Source organism: Sturnus vulgaris, chromosome 3 (genome assembly GCF_052056855.1).
Source record: "Sturnus vulgaris isolate bStuVul1 chromosome 3, bStuVul1.hap1, whole genome shotgun sequence".
Taxonomy (NCBI): domain Eukaryota; kingdom Metazoa; phylum Chordata; class Aves; order Passeriformes; family Sturnidae; genus Sturnus; species Sturnus vulgaris.
In genome coordinates, this window is record NC_142245.1 from 62648976 (window position 1) to 62661379 (window position 12404).

The 12404-nt window shown below is 40.2% G+C and overlaps 1 protein-coding gene across 1 annotated transcript in view; it reads left to right on the forward strand.

The window, feature by feature from the left end:
• THEMIS (thymocyte selection associated) overlaps positions 1-7411 on the forward strand; it is a 62210-nt gene extending 54799 nt beyond the window's left edge. The window contains exons 6-7 of the mRNA XM_088162836.1: positions 1697-1841; positions 6026-7411. Of these exons, the coding sequence (XP_088018962.1) occupies positions 1697-1841; positions 6026-6035 (155 nt within the window). The 3' untranslated portion in view covers positions 6036-7411. The remainder of the gene's footprint in view (positions 1-1696; positions 1842-6025) is intronic.
• Positions 7412-12404: the final 4993 nt, after the last annotated feature.

Genomic DNA, 12404 nt, shown 5'->3' on the forward strand with positions numbered 1-12404 from the left:
TTATTAACATTAACAAAATAGTGGCCACATGTGAGATCTTCCATGCATTTCTAATCATATGTTTAGGGTTTTGGTTTCGTTTGGTTTGATTTTTTCCTTCTGATGCCTAGATCTGGAAATACTTTGCTAATTCAGTAGTGGGGGATTCATGACTATATAGGTCTGTGATAAACTCTGTCTTTATTTCCATCCTTAGAAAACCTATAAAGGAAGGGATCACACCTGCAGAAAGAAATTACTATTACCTAGTTTCCAGGGAGAGACACCTCAGTCATTGAGAGTCTCAGGAGAAACACAAGTGGATTTGGAGACTGCTGAGAAATCGTAGAGTTATTCTCTTGGTGAAGGGGCACACAGTGGTTGAAAGTATAAGACTGGGAGAATTCTTACTTGAGAAGTTTGGTCTTATAAAGAAGAACCTGTTTGACAAACATGGTTTGCTGGGAGTTCAGATAGTACACTGAGGTAGGTTGTTTCAAGTTGTGTCCTAGAAAATTAATCAACCAGGAATAGCTGTATCCACAACAGTGTTTCACACTGGTTTGCAATTTCAGGTGAAAGTTTGGGCTTTAAAAACACAGTATCATCTCAATTCCATAACCTTTAAGACTTTCTGATAAACTCTAAGGGCAATTTTTCTTGGCAGGGGATCTGTGAAGATATCAACACCATCATCTCAACTCTAGCTGCTCCTGTTACCACCTGGCTCTTGCCCTCCACAGCCTGGGCTAAGGGATGGGGTGGCTCTGAGGGGTGAAAGGCGACACTCATGGACCCATCCTTATGGAGTTTAACTCCATGAGATCAGTGGTCCCACGTGTCTTGCAGAGCTTCCTCTAGCCTCAGGGAATTGATAGACCACCCAAGAGAGGAGGAGACCCTGGGGCCTCCTGGCAACAGCCTGAGCCACTGTGAGCTGCAAAGTGAAGTGGTTGCAGTCCCCAGACACAGAGTAGAGCCCACCACAGCACTGGAGCTGCTAAGAGGCCTCCAATGAAGGTCTCTGCTCCTGTGGGAAAGCACTGCTGCTTTCTGAAAGGTTTATCCTCAGTGCTGCTTCAGGCCGGTCTAAGTGGACATAAAGAAATGCACTTCAAAACCTTTCATTTTAACCTCATGCCGTTCCCAACTCCCTGTCTCTGTCACATCACCTTCTAAATAAGAAGCAACTGGGGAGTTGTGGCTCTAGGAAATCCCAAGGTAAGACTGTGGCTCCCTAGCTGCATTGTCAGGCAATGAAACACAAAAGCATGGGATCACATCTGTGGTAAGGATGGAACATGCAACTCATGGCAGACAGACTGCTCTTCTCTTGATATGGTCAGATGATTTCATCTGCCTGCTTTTATGCTGTTGGTGATGGCACCAGCTAAACTTTTCAATAGACTTTAAAGTTATTCACACATAGATAGCAGGTAGTGCTCAACTTAGAGGTACAAGCCTATACAAACACTGAAATAGGAATTTTTCAGTGAAGACTCTCTTGCAAAGTGCTCAGCTGATTTTCATTCCTGTTTTGTCACAGATACTGTTCAGGAATTTGAGTAAGTCCTTTAGGATCTCTGAAAAATATAGAAGTGAAGAGAACATTTTTTTTTGCTTTTATGGCTGTCTTTTTGAATTGTAACATTTTTCTTCTCCAGGCCAAGGGCAGAGTCTTCCATTTCCTTAGAGTTATTTTTTGCTAATTTTTCAGGCCTAGCAAGAAACTATGAGGCAGAAGAGAAAGAGGAAGAAGAGCATGACTACAGCTATATTGATGAAAACATAATTGAAAATATAAGAAAAGTATTTCATGACGCCAGCATTAGAAATGAGCATGCACTCTCCAAAGGAAGAAGGTGAGTGTAAGCTGGGATCACTTGTGGATGCAAACAGGTGCAGGCAGAGTGATTATTGAGACTAGCTGGTAACCTTCACTTTCCAAAACAAGAGAAGTTTCCCCCTGGGAACTTCTGCTGTTGCTGCAAATGTCCTGTGAGTAAGGCAGGAAAGGCTCCTCTCAGCTGGCACCTGTGACTCTCAGCCATGTCATCTTTGTTGAAGGAGTACCTATCATTGTTCTGGGGATAGAAGCACACAGACCTTTTTTCTGGTTTCTGACAGTTTGCTCTGAAATTATGGTATTCTGAATGCAACTCTTTTCCTCTTTCTGGAAGTGGATGCCTTGTTGTGCATGACTGTTTTGATGTTTTAAAAGCTTTTAGGCATTATCTGTGTTTTCACTAAATCTGCAAGGTTCTGCTCTTGCAGTCTGCAGAAAATTTAAGTGCCAGTGAAGAGCACCTTTGTTTCTAAAAATCTCTAGGCATCATTTCCAGCTAAACACAGATGAGAATTTTTCTAGATTGGTGTGAAACTGTGGTCCCAGTTCTTTTCACTCATAGCTGAACCTTCTGTGAATTTCACTTGGTTTGGCTGAATTGCTTCTTTTGTGATGAGAAACCCTTGAAAACACTGGAAAAATTTGAAATATTGTGTTTCAATAATATTTTATTCTGAAGTATTTAATTGCAAAGTGTACTTTGTATTTATTTTTAAATTATGTGCAACATTCACACTGTGTTTAGGCAACATAGTGGATATAAAATAAGGTGGGCTTTTTTCTACAATGCTCAAAACTCTCAGAAACATGACTTCCAGGGCAGTGTTTAGCCATGTCTCCCCCTGCTCACAGACACAGACACAGAGACTCCAAAGTTACAGAAAAGACTAAAAATGAAACTAAGTAGGATGTTTCAGATAACACATTACTTCCTCAGTCTACATGCTATTGAGTTTCTATCACGTAAAGAATCTGAGAAAGAGAGAATTAAGCTCTCTTCTGAATAAAATATCCCTCCTGACCATAGGCATTAAGGGGAAAGCATGTTTTCAAGGAGCAACACTAGCCTAGAGGATCAACATCTGTTTAGACCACTAATTGTTGTGGCATCAGTTCCTCTAAGTCTTTATCCACCTGCCCTTTAAATTCCCTATTAATGGAAGAAAGGTTTCACTTTATTAGTTGTCCTCTTTGAGGTTACTAGCAAAACATGAAAGAAAAGGACCTTTGCTGCCTTGAAGGAGATCACTGTCTTTGGATAACCTTTGGTTTATAAACCAATCCCATAAATTTTTGTCCTTAATGGCTGACAGACATATCCACTCTCTGAAATCAGTAGCTAACCAAGGAGCATGTGGCTCCTCCAGCCTGCTGGTCACCCCCAACCATTGGAAATCTGTACTATGGCTTTTTTCTATAACATAGAGTTTCTATCAAGATTCCACACTTGCACTTGTGAGCATTTTGGAAATACAGATTTGACATGAGCATATGCAATTAGCCTTGAATACAGGCAAAAGTCTTATAAAATATGTAGCCAGATAAACTAACCAAATTAGCTGATTTAGGCTTATATACAGGATAATAATGCACCAAAATATGTTGTCTCTTTCACCTGTGTCAAATACCTAACATCTGATCATGATCGTTCTTGAAGAATTCATCAGTTAACCACTTCCCACCCACAGTGCCTCCTTTCCTAAAGATATTTATACCATTTATTAATATCTACTTTTAATTATTTGATATCTATGATTTATCAAAATTAAGTCTATTGATCTAAATGACTTCTAAATAGAATTGTTAGGAGGAAAAGTAGTTTTAATGAAATACAGAAGTAAGCCTCAGCACTCAGTCTACCTTTAAAAACCCCAAACTATATCACTTGCAGTGTTTCACCAGTGTCTCTCTCAAAATATTTCTACTAGTAAAAAGCTCGTCCTCACCCTAAGCAGGAAGGAGAAAGAAAGAACAGAGAGTTGCCTCAGGTCATTACTATGTTAATTTCGATAGAATAAATGTGCCCAGAGGGTCAGTGATGTTAACATGACCTCATCACTCCAGAACAATAAGCAATTAAGCAAGGGACTTCACTACAGATGCTTGAGCTTGCTATAGCAACAACCATCATTAACATATTTTAACCTTTCATTAAAGATTCAAGAGAAAGTAAGAAAAAAACCCACATCACCCTGGAAGCATTTAAAATGTGTGGCTTTCTTTTCAGCTTGGCAAGTTTCTCTCTTTTTAATGCCACGAGTTGCTTATTTTTTAATGAGGAAAGTCCTCAGCTTGACAGTGTTTTGGATGGTAGTACAAATATCAACAGTGGCTTTTCGGGTGTGAAAAAATGGGAAGAGAGAAGGTCCATGGGAACCACTGAATTGGAATAACTCTGGTGCTGCTGTAATGTCTCCTTCTATGTTCCTGACACCAAAAATGAGATAGAGGCATGCAGAAACAGGAACAGCAACAACTACAAAAAATTCAGTAGCAAAACCAGAACAAACAGAGTCTCCCACGCTGATAGCTGCATGTAATTCATGGCTGGAAAAGGACAGAAACAACATAGTTCAGCCACCTGAAGAGCTGAAAATGAGTATGCCATCAGGCTGCTTCAGGAGGTTGCTTTCTGGACTTGAACTGCACACAAGTGCCAGAAAAGGAATGGTCTCAGCTGACTAAGCTTCTGTGCTTATTAAATAGGACACACACACACAAAAAAAGGAAAAGTAGAAAAGAGAGAGAAATGCAATAAAGAATTAAAAAGCTACACAGCTGTGTTTTCCTGTTCTCATGAACTCAACAGTTGAGGTGGTTTTGTTTGAACAAAATAGTTTTCTTTATTTTCAATTTGTACCAATTTTTTAAAACTAATTGTATGAAATAGATTAAAATGCATTTTTTTTCTTTATTTTTTTACCTTGGTTGTGCTGACATGCAGGTTACTTCATATTTGAAATTTGGAGACAGTGCTACAAAAGAAAATCACCCTTTCTGTGACCTTCAGTGCATCTTCATTAATCCTCTTGTACTGTTTTTCTAGGATATTTCTCTGGAGCTGTCATGCCACTGACCCTATGAGTGAGCTGTTTCTTTCATAGAAAAGCCTCTGGTGAGAGGTTGAGGCAGATTTTGTAGCCTTGGGTATATTGGAGTGAGGAACCCAAAACCATGACTGTAGTTGTGTGTTCTGGGCAGTTTTGAAAGTCCCCTTCCTAAGTAACTTTCAGTGCAGATTTGGGGGCATCATCTACCTTACTAATTTTCATGGTTAGATAATTTTTCAGATGCTTGCTGTTTTCACTTTTCTCCAATATGAGACATGGAGCTTTTTTCCAGGTGGCAAACAATGGTGACTACAGAGAGAAGAAAGAGTCAAGAGGAGGCAAATAAGAAGTGTGCTGCCCTAAGAGCTGCAAATCTTAGCTTTGACTCAGGCAGAACTTTAAAGAACCTGTCTCAAAGCAGTTGTAGGTTCAAAGACCCTGAGGGCAGGGAAGACTCCCATGATTATCTAGATGTTCTAGATGTTCTTCTTGATCGAACAAGCCCTACCACTCCCCCACAGGGCAGATTCAAACATGTTTTTATAGCTGGCAGAACTGGGAATACAGCTCTGGCACACTGGCATATTCCCATTAAATATTAATTAAATTACTAACTAGCTTCCCTCCAGGCCTGCAGCTCTGTTGCATCAGTCACAGGACACATCCTTTGGAAAGCCTCTCTCTAAGAGGAAAGCATCTCTTCCACTATGTCTGCCAGACCAGAATATGACACAGGAGGTACCATGGTTGTAATCACACTGGAGATACACTAGGAAAACTTTTTGATGGAGTCACAGTTTATACTGGCTAAATGAGCTCTTTTGCCTGGTGTAGGTTAAATATTTCCCTAAACTGCATAAGCTCTACAAGTAAAAGAAAATTTACTGGTAAGAGTTTCATACTTATACTTTATACTTAAGCAAAGTTGCTGGCATAGCTGTGTTGGAGTCATATATTAGCTTTATTTTTGTTGTAGTCTTTGGATTGCTGTGTAATTGTACTGACAAACCATTTTATGGTACAGACAAGCCCTAACTCGCAGCCATTAATTTGACTCAAGAGCTCATTCACCTGTACTCCCTGTGCAATTTTAAAATCCAAATATAAAATTTCCCGTTTCACCCTGTCATTTTCTCTTGTTTGTTTTCAGAGACATCTGAAGGAAAATAATTCTGAAATCAATTGGAAACAAGTAGGAAGCTGTGTCCTTTGCACATCAAGATTGACCACAACTGTAAGAAAAAGCTGCTCATGGAAGTGTCCTTCTTGACTCATGAAGAGCATACAGGGCTGTAATTTAGCTATAATAATCCTCTGCAAAACTAAACTGCTTACTTGTCCTAAATAAGAAGTCAAACCAGCTAATGTCTCATGACCCCTCGAAGGGACAAAGCTCTTCTGTACATGTTTATTAGTGAATTCAGAGAACGATGCCAAGTCCAATCCTTCATTCTTACTGCACCTGAAATTCTGGTTATTTCCTCAACCTCTGTAGGGCATATGCAAAAGGAGCATCCCTTACTGAAACAGCTGCATGGTTGCTTCCTTTGGGTTTTGGTTTTGGACGATTTTTTTGAGAAGGAGAGGGTAATAAATGATTGTTTAAGGGGAACATTCATTTCTTTAACCAGTCTTACGTGCTTCAGGTTTAGGCTCAAAACTGGAAATGACCAGATTCTCCCACTTTTTCACATGAAGAATGAAGCACAAGAAGTATCATTGCATAGCATGTAATTTATCCTGGAAAGCAGAGACACTCCTCTCACGAGGCCCAGGAGTGCCTAAATTATGTAGCATTGGCATCTCCATAACCCCTTGTCCTGTTAATATCTGGAATCACACTAAAGCTATTATATTCAGCAATTTGCTGAAAATGCAGGCACAAATAGTAAACAGAAGCTGGATCTGAAGGATTAGTGTCCATGCCATCGGTATCCACCTAGTATAGGTGCATAACACTCTGGCAGTGATTTGACTTTCAGGGAAAACTATCAAGAACAGATGTATAAACACACTGTCAACAGAGTCAACAGCAGCTTAATCAGAGTGGCATATCCAGAAATCAGCAGGGTGGAGAAAGGGAGTGTGTTTAGAAAGCCTGGACATACCCTAATGTTAGTTCTGTTGAGGAGTTAAAAAACAAAAACTCCCAAAATGCCTTAGTATACTTTAAAGCAAAAGTATTTTCAAGCAGACAGTGTCTTCAGACTTGTCTATTAAAATTCTACTGAATGATTAATTTTCACTAATGCAAATTAATTTAGGATTTCTTGATATTGTCTCACATTAATTTATTCAAGATAAATGTTCATCCTCATTAAAATTGCATACAATTTAAGTATTGAGAATATTGCTCAGAGTACTTTGATTCCATGCATATGTAGCATGCAATGTTTTGCATACCACTGGTTAATACGGCTTGTGTACAAAAGTAGCTACCACATCTCTTGTGGGTATTTTAAATACATATTAAGCATTTTTTAAAAAATCTGTATGTCTCTTTTGGCAGCTCAAAACGGCCCCATTTGTTTTGACAACCTGGTATTTGAATAAAATAAATGTTTTTTGTATTTTTCTGTTTTTTTTACTTTATTACTGAATGTGTGTTTTCATCTGCTGGATTTCTGAAAGGTGTGATATGTTACTACCATGATTCCTTCAGTAAAGTATCAGGTTTCTATAGAAGAAAAGAGGAGAAGAAATCCAGCAGCCTTCTGGACTGCAGTGGCAGGATGTGCCAGCAGGTAGAGGGAGGACGATTCTTCTCTCTGCTCAGCCCTGGTGAGGCCACATCTGCACTACTGTTTCAGTTCTGGGCTTCCTGGTACAAGAAAGATGCAGACATACTGCAGTGAGTCCTACAAAAGCCCGTGAGGATGGTTGAGGACATGGAGAGTCTGACATACAAGGAGAGGCTCAGATAGCCTAGAAATAAACATGGTGACCTCAAGTTGCTATGAGTGTTAGGATGGGTGTGAACAATTGGGATGCAATAACTTACCCAACAAACCCAAGCTTCTTTCAGATATTCTACTTTGGCATTTGAGACCTAGTGAAAAAACCCAAAGACTTATCAGCCTTTCTGGAAATTGCTGGAAATTCCAAAGAAGCAATTTCTCTTCTTTGCATAGAACCTCTCATGTAATCAGCCTGGTTCTGTCACTCTTGTTGAATGAGTTGAATGAGTTTCATTTTTCTGAGTAAAGGTGGCAGTTTTATGAACTCTGTAAATATATTAGTAGCAGAGATGTCTCCCATATGTTTTCCTCAGGCACATGAGCCAGTATCATGTCCTGTGACAGAAATGGATACTATCCTGGCTGTTCAGTTTACATGACAGAGTGTGACAATGCCATTTGCATTCAGTTCTGGATGGAAGAGAGAATATGATGTTGTCTTGTGCTGTGAAGAAAGGACATCCAGTCTTGTTGGGTAAAGCAGAGGGGAGGAAGGAGACATGAAGTAAGATCCTAATAAAAGGTTTGTGTTCGATATTAAAGACTTGATAAATATTGTGATTCCCTTACGGCATACAGATGACCACAGTGATTTTATACTGTTTGCTAATACATGTTTGACAAAGCTATAATGTCATGGCAATCCTTGAGGGACATGGTTATCACTCCCAGACATTAATGCTCAAGAAGACAGCATTCAGGAAAGGAAAGCCGTTTTTTAGCTGAACACCAGCCACAATTGCTATGCCTGAAGAGAATACAAGTGTATTTAAATAATAAGATATTTGTTTTGCAAAAGATTGGCATAAGCTTTTGCACAGACTTGTTAGCTTAAAGGCTTATCTCTTTTAATGCTAAGAAGTGCTTCCAGTGTGTTCTCACTGAGGGCCTGATCAGAAGCAGCTGCTTCCACAGCACTTCGTGTGTGCATAAGCCCTTAGTGAGAGAGCATTTTCTGTTTGGATGATCAACATGCACATTTTTTATATATCCAGCCTTTGTGCCTGAGAAGATAAAAAGAATCTTCTCCCTGCATACTTATTTAAATGCCCAAACTCTTTTGTTTAAATGGTATGTGCCACAGGAACACTTATCTGCCGCAACACTCCCAATAAGAAGCCAGCCACTGTTTATTCTTGCTATCTCTTCACTTAAAAGGTATCATATCTTTCCTATTCCTTCTAAGCTGTCCAAGTGTTTTCTTTACATTTTTAGACTTTGATGCACCTTTACCATGTAAACTTTCAACTTCCTGACACCATATTAAAACTGATAGCCTCTGAAGAGAATGTTCTCTTGCTTCTACTTTGTGTGTTAGTGGCAGGTTTTGCTGTTTGTTTTTTAATTTTCCTCCTTTGTTAACGTATCTGTGTGCTGGGAGTGTGCATCTATTGTGCTTTGCAATAATAGATTTCTTTGATAAACTTACTCTGTATTTTTTTCTTGGGTTTTTGTATTTTCTAAGATAACCTTTCACAACTCTTTCTCTGGGACTGCTAAATCGTGTGGGCCTGATGTAAGTGCAGACTGCCAGCTGCTGGTAGGCTGAGTAGGAAGAGGAATTACCCTGCCTTTGCCTTGCACTTGCTGCTCGTGCCCCAGTCCACTGCTGCCAGCCCCGTCCAGAGAGAGGTACCAGGATGGATAGCTCAGTCTGACCATTTTAATTTTCTCATGTAACTTTAAATTCCTCGTATTTGTTAACATTTGGGCGTATGTGGAAACAGTTGCACGGTGTCTCAAGGGGCTGATTCCACCAGGATCTAAGAAATGCCTGCACATCCATGTCCTCTGTGACATTGTCCCTAAGGCTCTGGATGCAGCAGTGCTGGCAGCCAGAGGCTCAGATCAGCCTCAGAAAGCAGTAATTCTTCCCAGGGCAGCCTCAGACATTATGATCTTCCTTTCTTGCAAAGTCACCACACTTTTTGTAATTCCTCTGGTCCTCATGGTGCAGAGGAAGAGTCTTAGCAGGGCTCAGGATTGCCCCACATGGGGCACTGCAGTTACTTTGTCAGCAAAAAGACTCTTTTCCTTTTTCTCTCTTATTTCACTTGCCTACTCTCTTAGGTTCAGGGATCACATCTGTTAGTATTTTGGGACCTAATGTCGCACAAAAGGAGAGGTAGAAAGAGCCTTTCTTTCTGAAACGACTTTACTAGTCCAGAAGGACTAGTGGTTTATACTGCCACTATCTGTCCACCATACCTGCTGCAGCCCTTTTCTGCAAACACACACAAACAGTTCATGCAAATTTTCCCACAGCTACAAACAGTTTACAGAAGGAAGTGAGAGATATTAAGGACTTTATTGTATTGCTCTTTCTGTCCTGGAGAGTTTGATTAGGCATGAATCAGTTAAAAAATATTTTTAAATTTATCGTGTTTTTTTCTAGCTATGTTTTAAGTAGGTAAAAATGTCTTCTAACAAATCTTTGCATGATTCTGCCTCCATTCCTCATCCTCTGAACCCCATTTTAAGCCACGTCAACACTTCCCAACTGAACAGCCCTTTCCAGATGGTGCAGTTAGGCAGGTCTAGAGCCCCAGGCTCCCCTACATCCTCCTAGGGATCCTTGGCAGCCCCTGGCTGCAGCAGCTCATGCCATGCACATTGTTCTTAAAACACCTCATGGCCATTGTGTCTCATTGTAAAATAGAGAATTAAATCCAAAATGAGCTTAGACTCATATCTTCAAGCATATTCATATTTTTCAATTATATCAAAACCAGAGAGGCAACGTGCTCCTCCTGGGGTCACTGAGGTTAGGGAGACGGAAATGTTATAACAGGTCTCCATCATCTTGAATCTCACTGCCTTTGTTAGCAGAAACTGAAGGTCCACAACCTCCAACACCCTGCTGAGAGGGCAGGCAAAATGCCTTGGTCAGAGAAAGTAACTGAACAATTTGGCTTTGGGAAATGCAGAGGGTTTTAATGTTGTGCACAACAGTTAGAGTACTTAGGTTAGTTTTGTTTTTTATCTGTCAGAGTCCAAATCTACATCTGCTTCCCAGCAAAACGTCTTATCTGCCACGTAAGAGGCTGCCTTGGGCAAGAATGTTTTTGCTCTTCCCTCCACACCTGCCAGGTGTGTTTTTTCCCACCAGAAGAAAAAAAACCCAAACACTTTATTATTCATTAGAGAGCGTAGGCTGGAAAGGAACGCCCAATTCTCCATAGATTAGGGATCATAGGGAAGGGAAAACCTAGAAGTCTAATTTCTACTTGAAAGAAAAAAGAGTTTTTTGGCATCTTTGCTAATGACTTCCTTGGGTGTTTGCCCTGTAAGCTCCATGTCTTGATGTCTAAGAAAGCTGAAGAAGTGCCTGCTGACATCTGTCTGCCGTTCTGTGAAGACACAGGTACTTTTCCTAGAGAAGAACAAGGTTCCCATTCCCCTTATGGCAGAACAGGTGGAAAGGTCAGCCCTTGCATATTTCTGTGATGTAAGTTTAGGACAGAATTTGGTAAGGCACAGAAGCTGTATGCCCAGTTACAAATATGTGGACAAGGACAAGAACAAGAATCTCACTTCTGACCATTCCTCAGAAATGTGATCACTCCTGTAACAAAGGCACTGAAAACTGCACAGCATTCAGAAATAAGGGCCTGACCTGCCTAAAAGGAGCTGTGGAGAGGGGACTGCACAGTATTCAGCACTGTTCTCCAAGTTTTGAGGATGGACAGGCTCTTTCTGGTGTGCTTTTATTATCACATATTCTACCTTTATCATGTACCACATTTAATTTCTTAACTTCCCTTCTTCACTTCCAAGCATTGTTTGTTCCAATCCCCTTAGGTTTGCTATTTGCAAGTGTATACAGAAGTTTAACACCCTGGCTTTCAGAAGCCAGCTGTGCCTTTGCTTTTTTTAAACACCACCTCTGTCAAATAGGAACTACCCCTACTTAATGCCAGGCACTCCTCAGTAGAGAGACCACATGTGTAAAAGGCATGAGAATAGAGCAGCAAACCCCAGACTAATGCTGAGCAAGAAAAAACCCTTATGCTTTGTGAGCCCTTCTCGCTGGGCAAACCCCTGCTTAGCTACTTGTCAGCTTTTGCTAGCTCTTATTAGCAAGCAGGCTCCTTCAGTGCTCTCCCATTCCTCTCCATCCTACCACTCCTCTGCAGCTTTCTCTTCATGCTTTTCTTTCTGTTTAGTTTCTGATACTCAGACGTTTTCCTGCAAGGATGTATCTATTCTATCTCAAGATAACTGGCTCTACCCTACTTGTAGGAATCCCCCATCCCATATTTTGTCTAAACTTTTATACATTCCTCCAAAGAGCATTCATTGGCCAATTTCTAAAGTCCTTATCTAACTGGTTGTCTTGTTGGATTAGGACAAAGTGTATGAAATACATAAATGCTTGATGCTGTACTAAGAAAGATGACTCTTTTCAAAATTCTGAACTATTTCCTAGTGTTTCATAAATTCAGGTAAGGAGTAATTTACTTTTTAAAAATGCGCTTTATAAATGCTCTCTCAAGTGCAGCAGTTTGCAGTTTATAAGTTTGTATTAATGGCTCTTCTTGTTTTCTCAAAGTGCACCTTAAGTTAAATCTA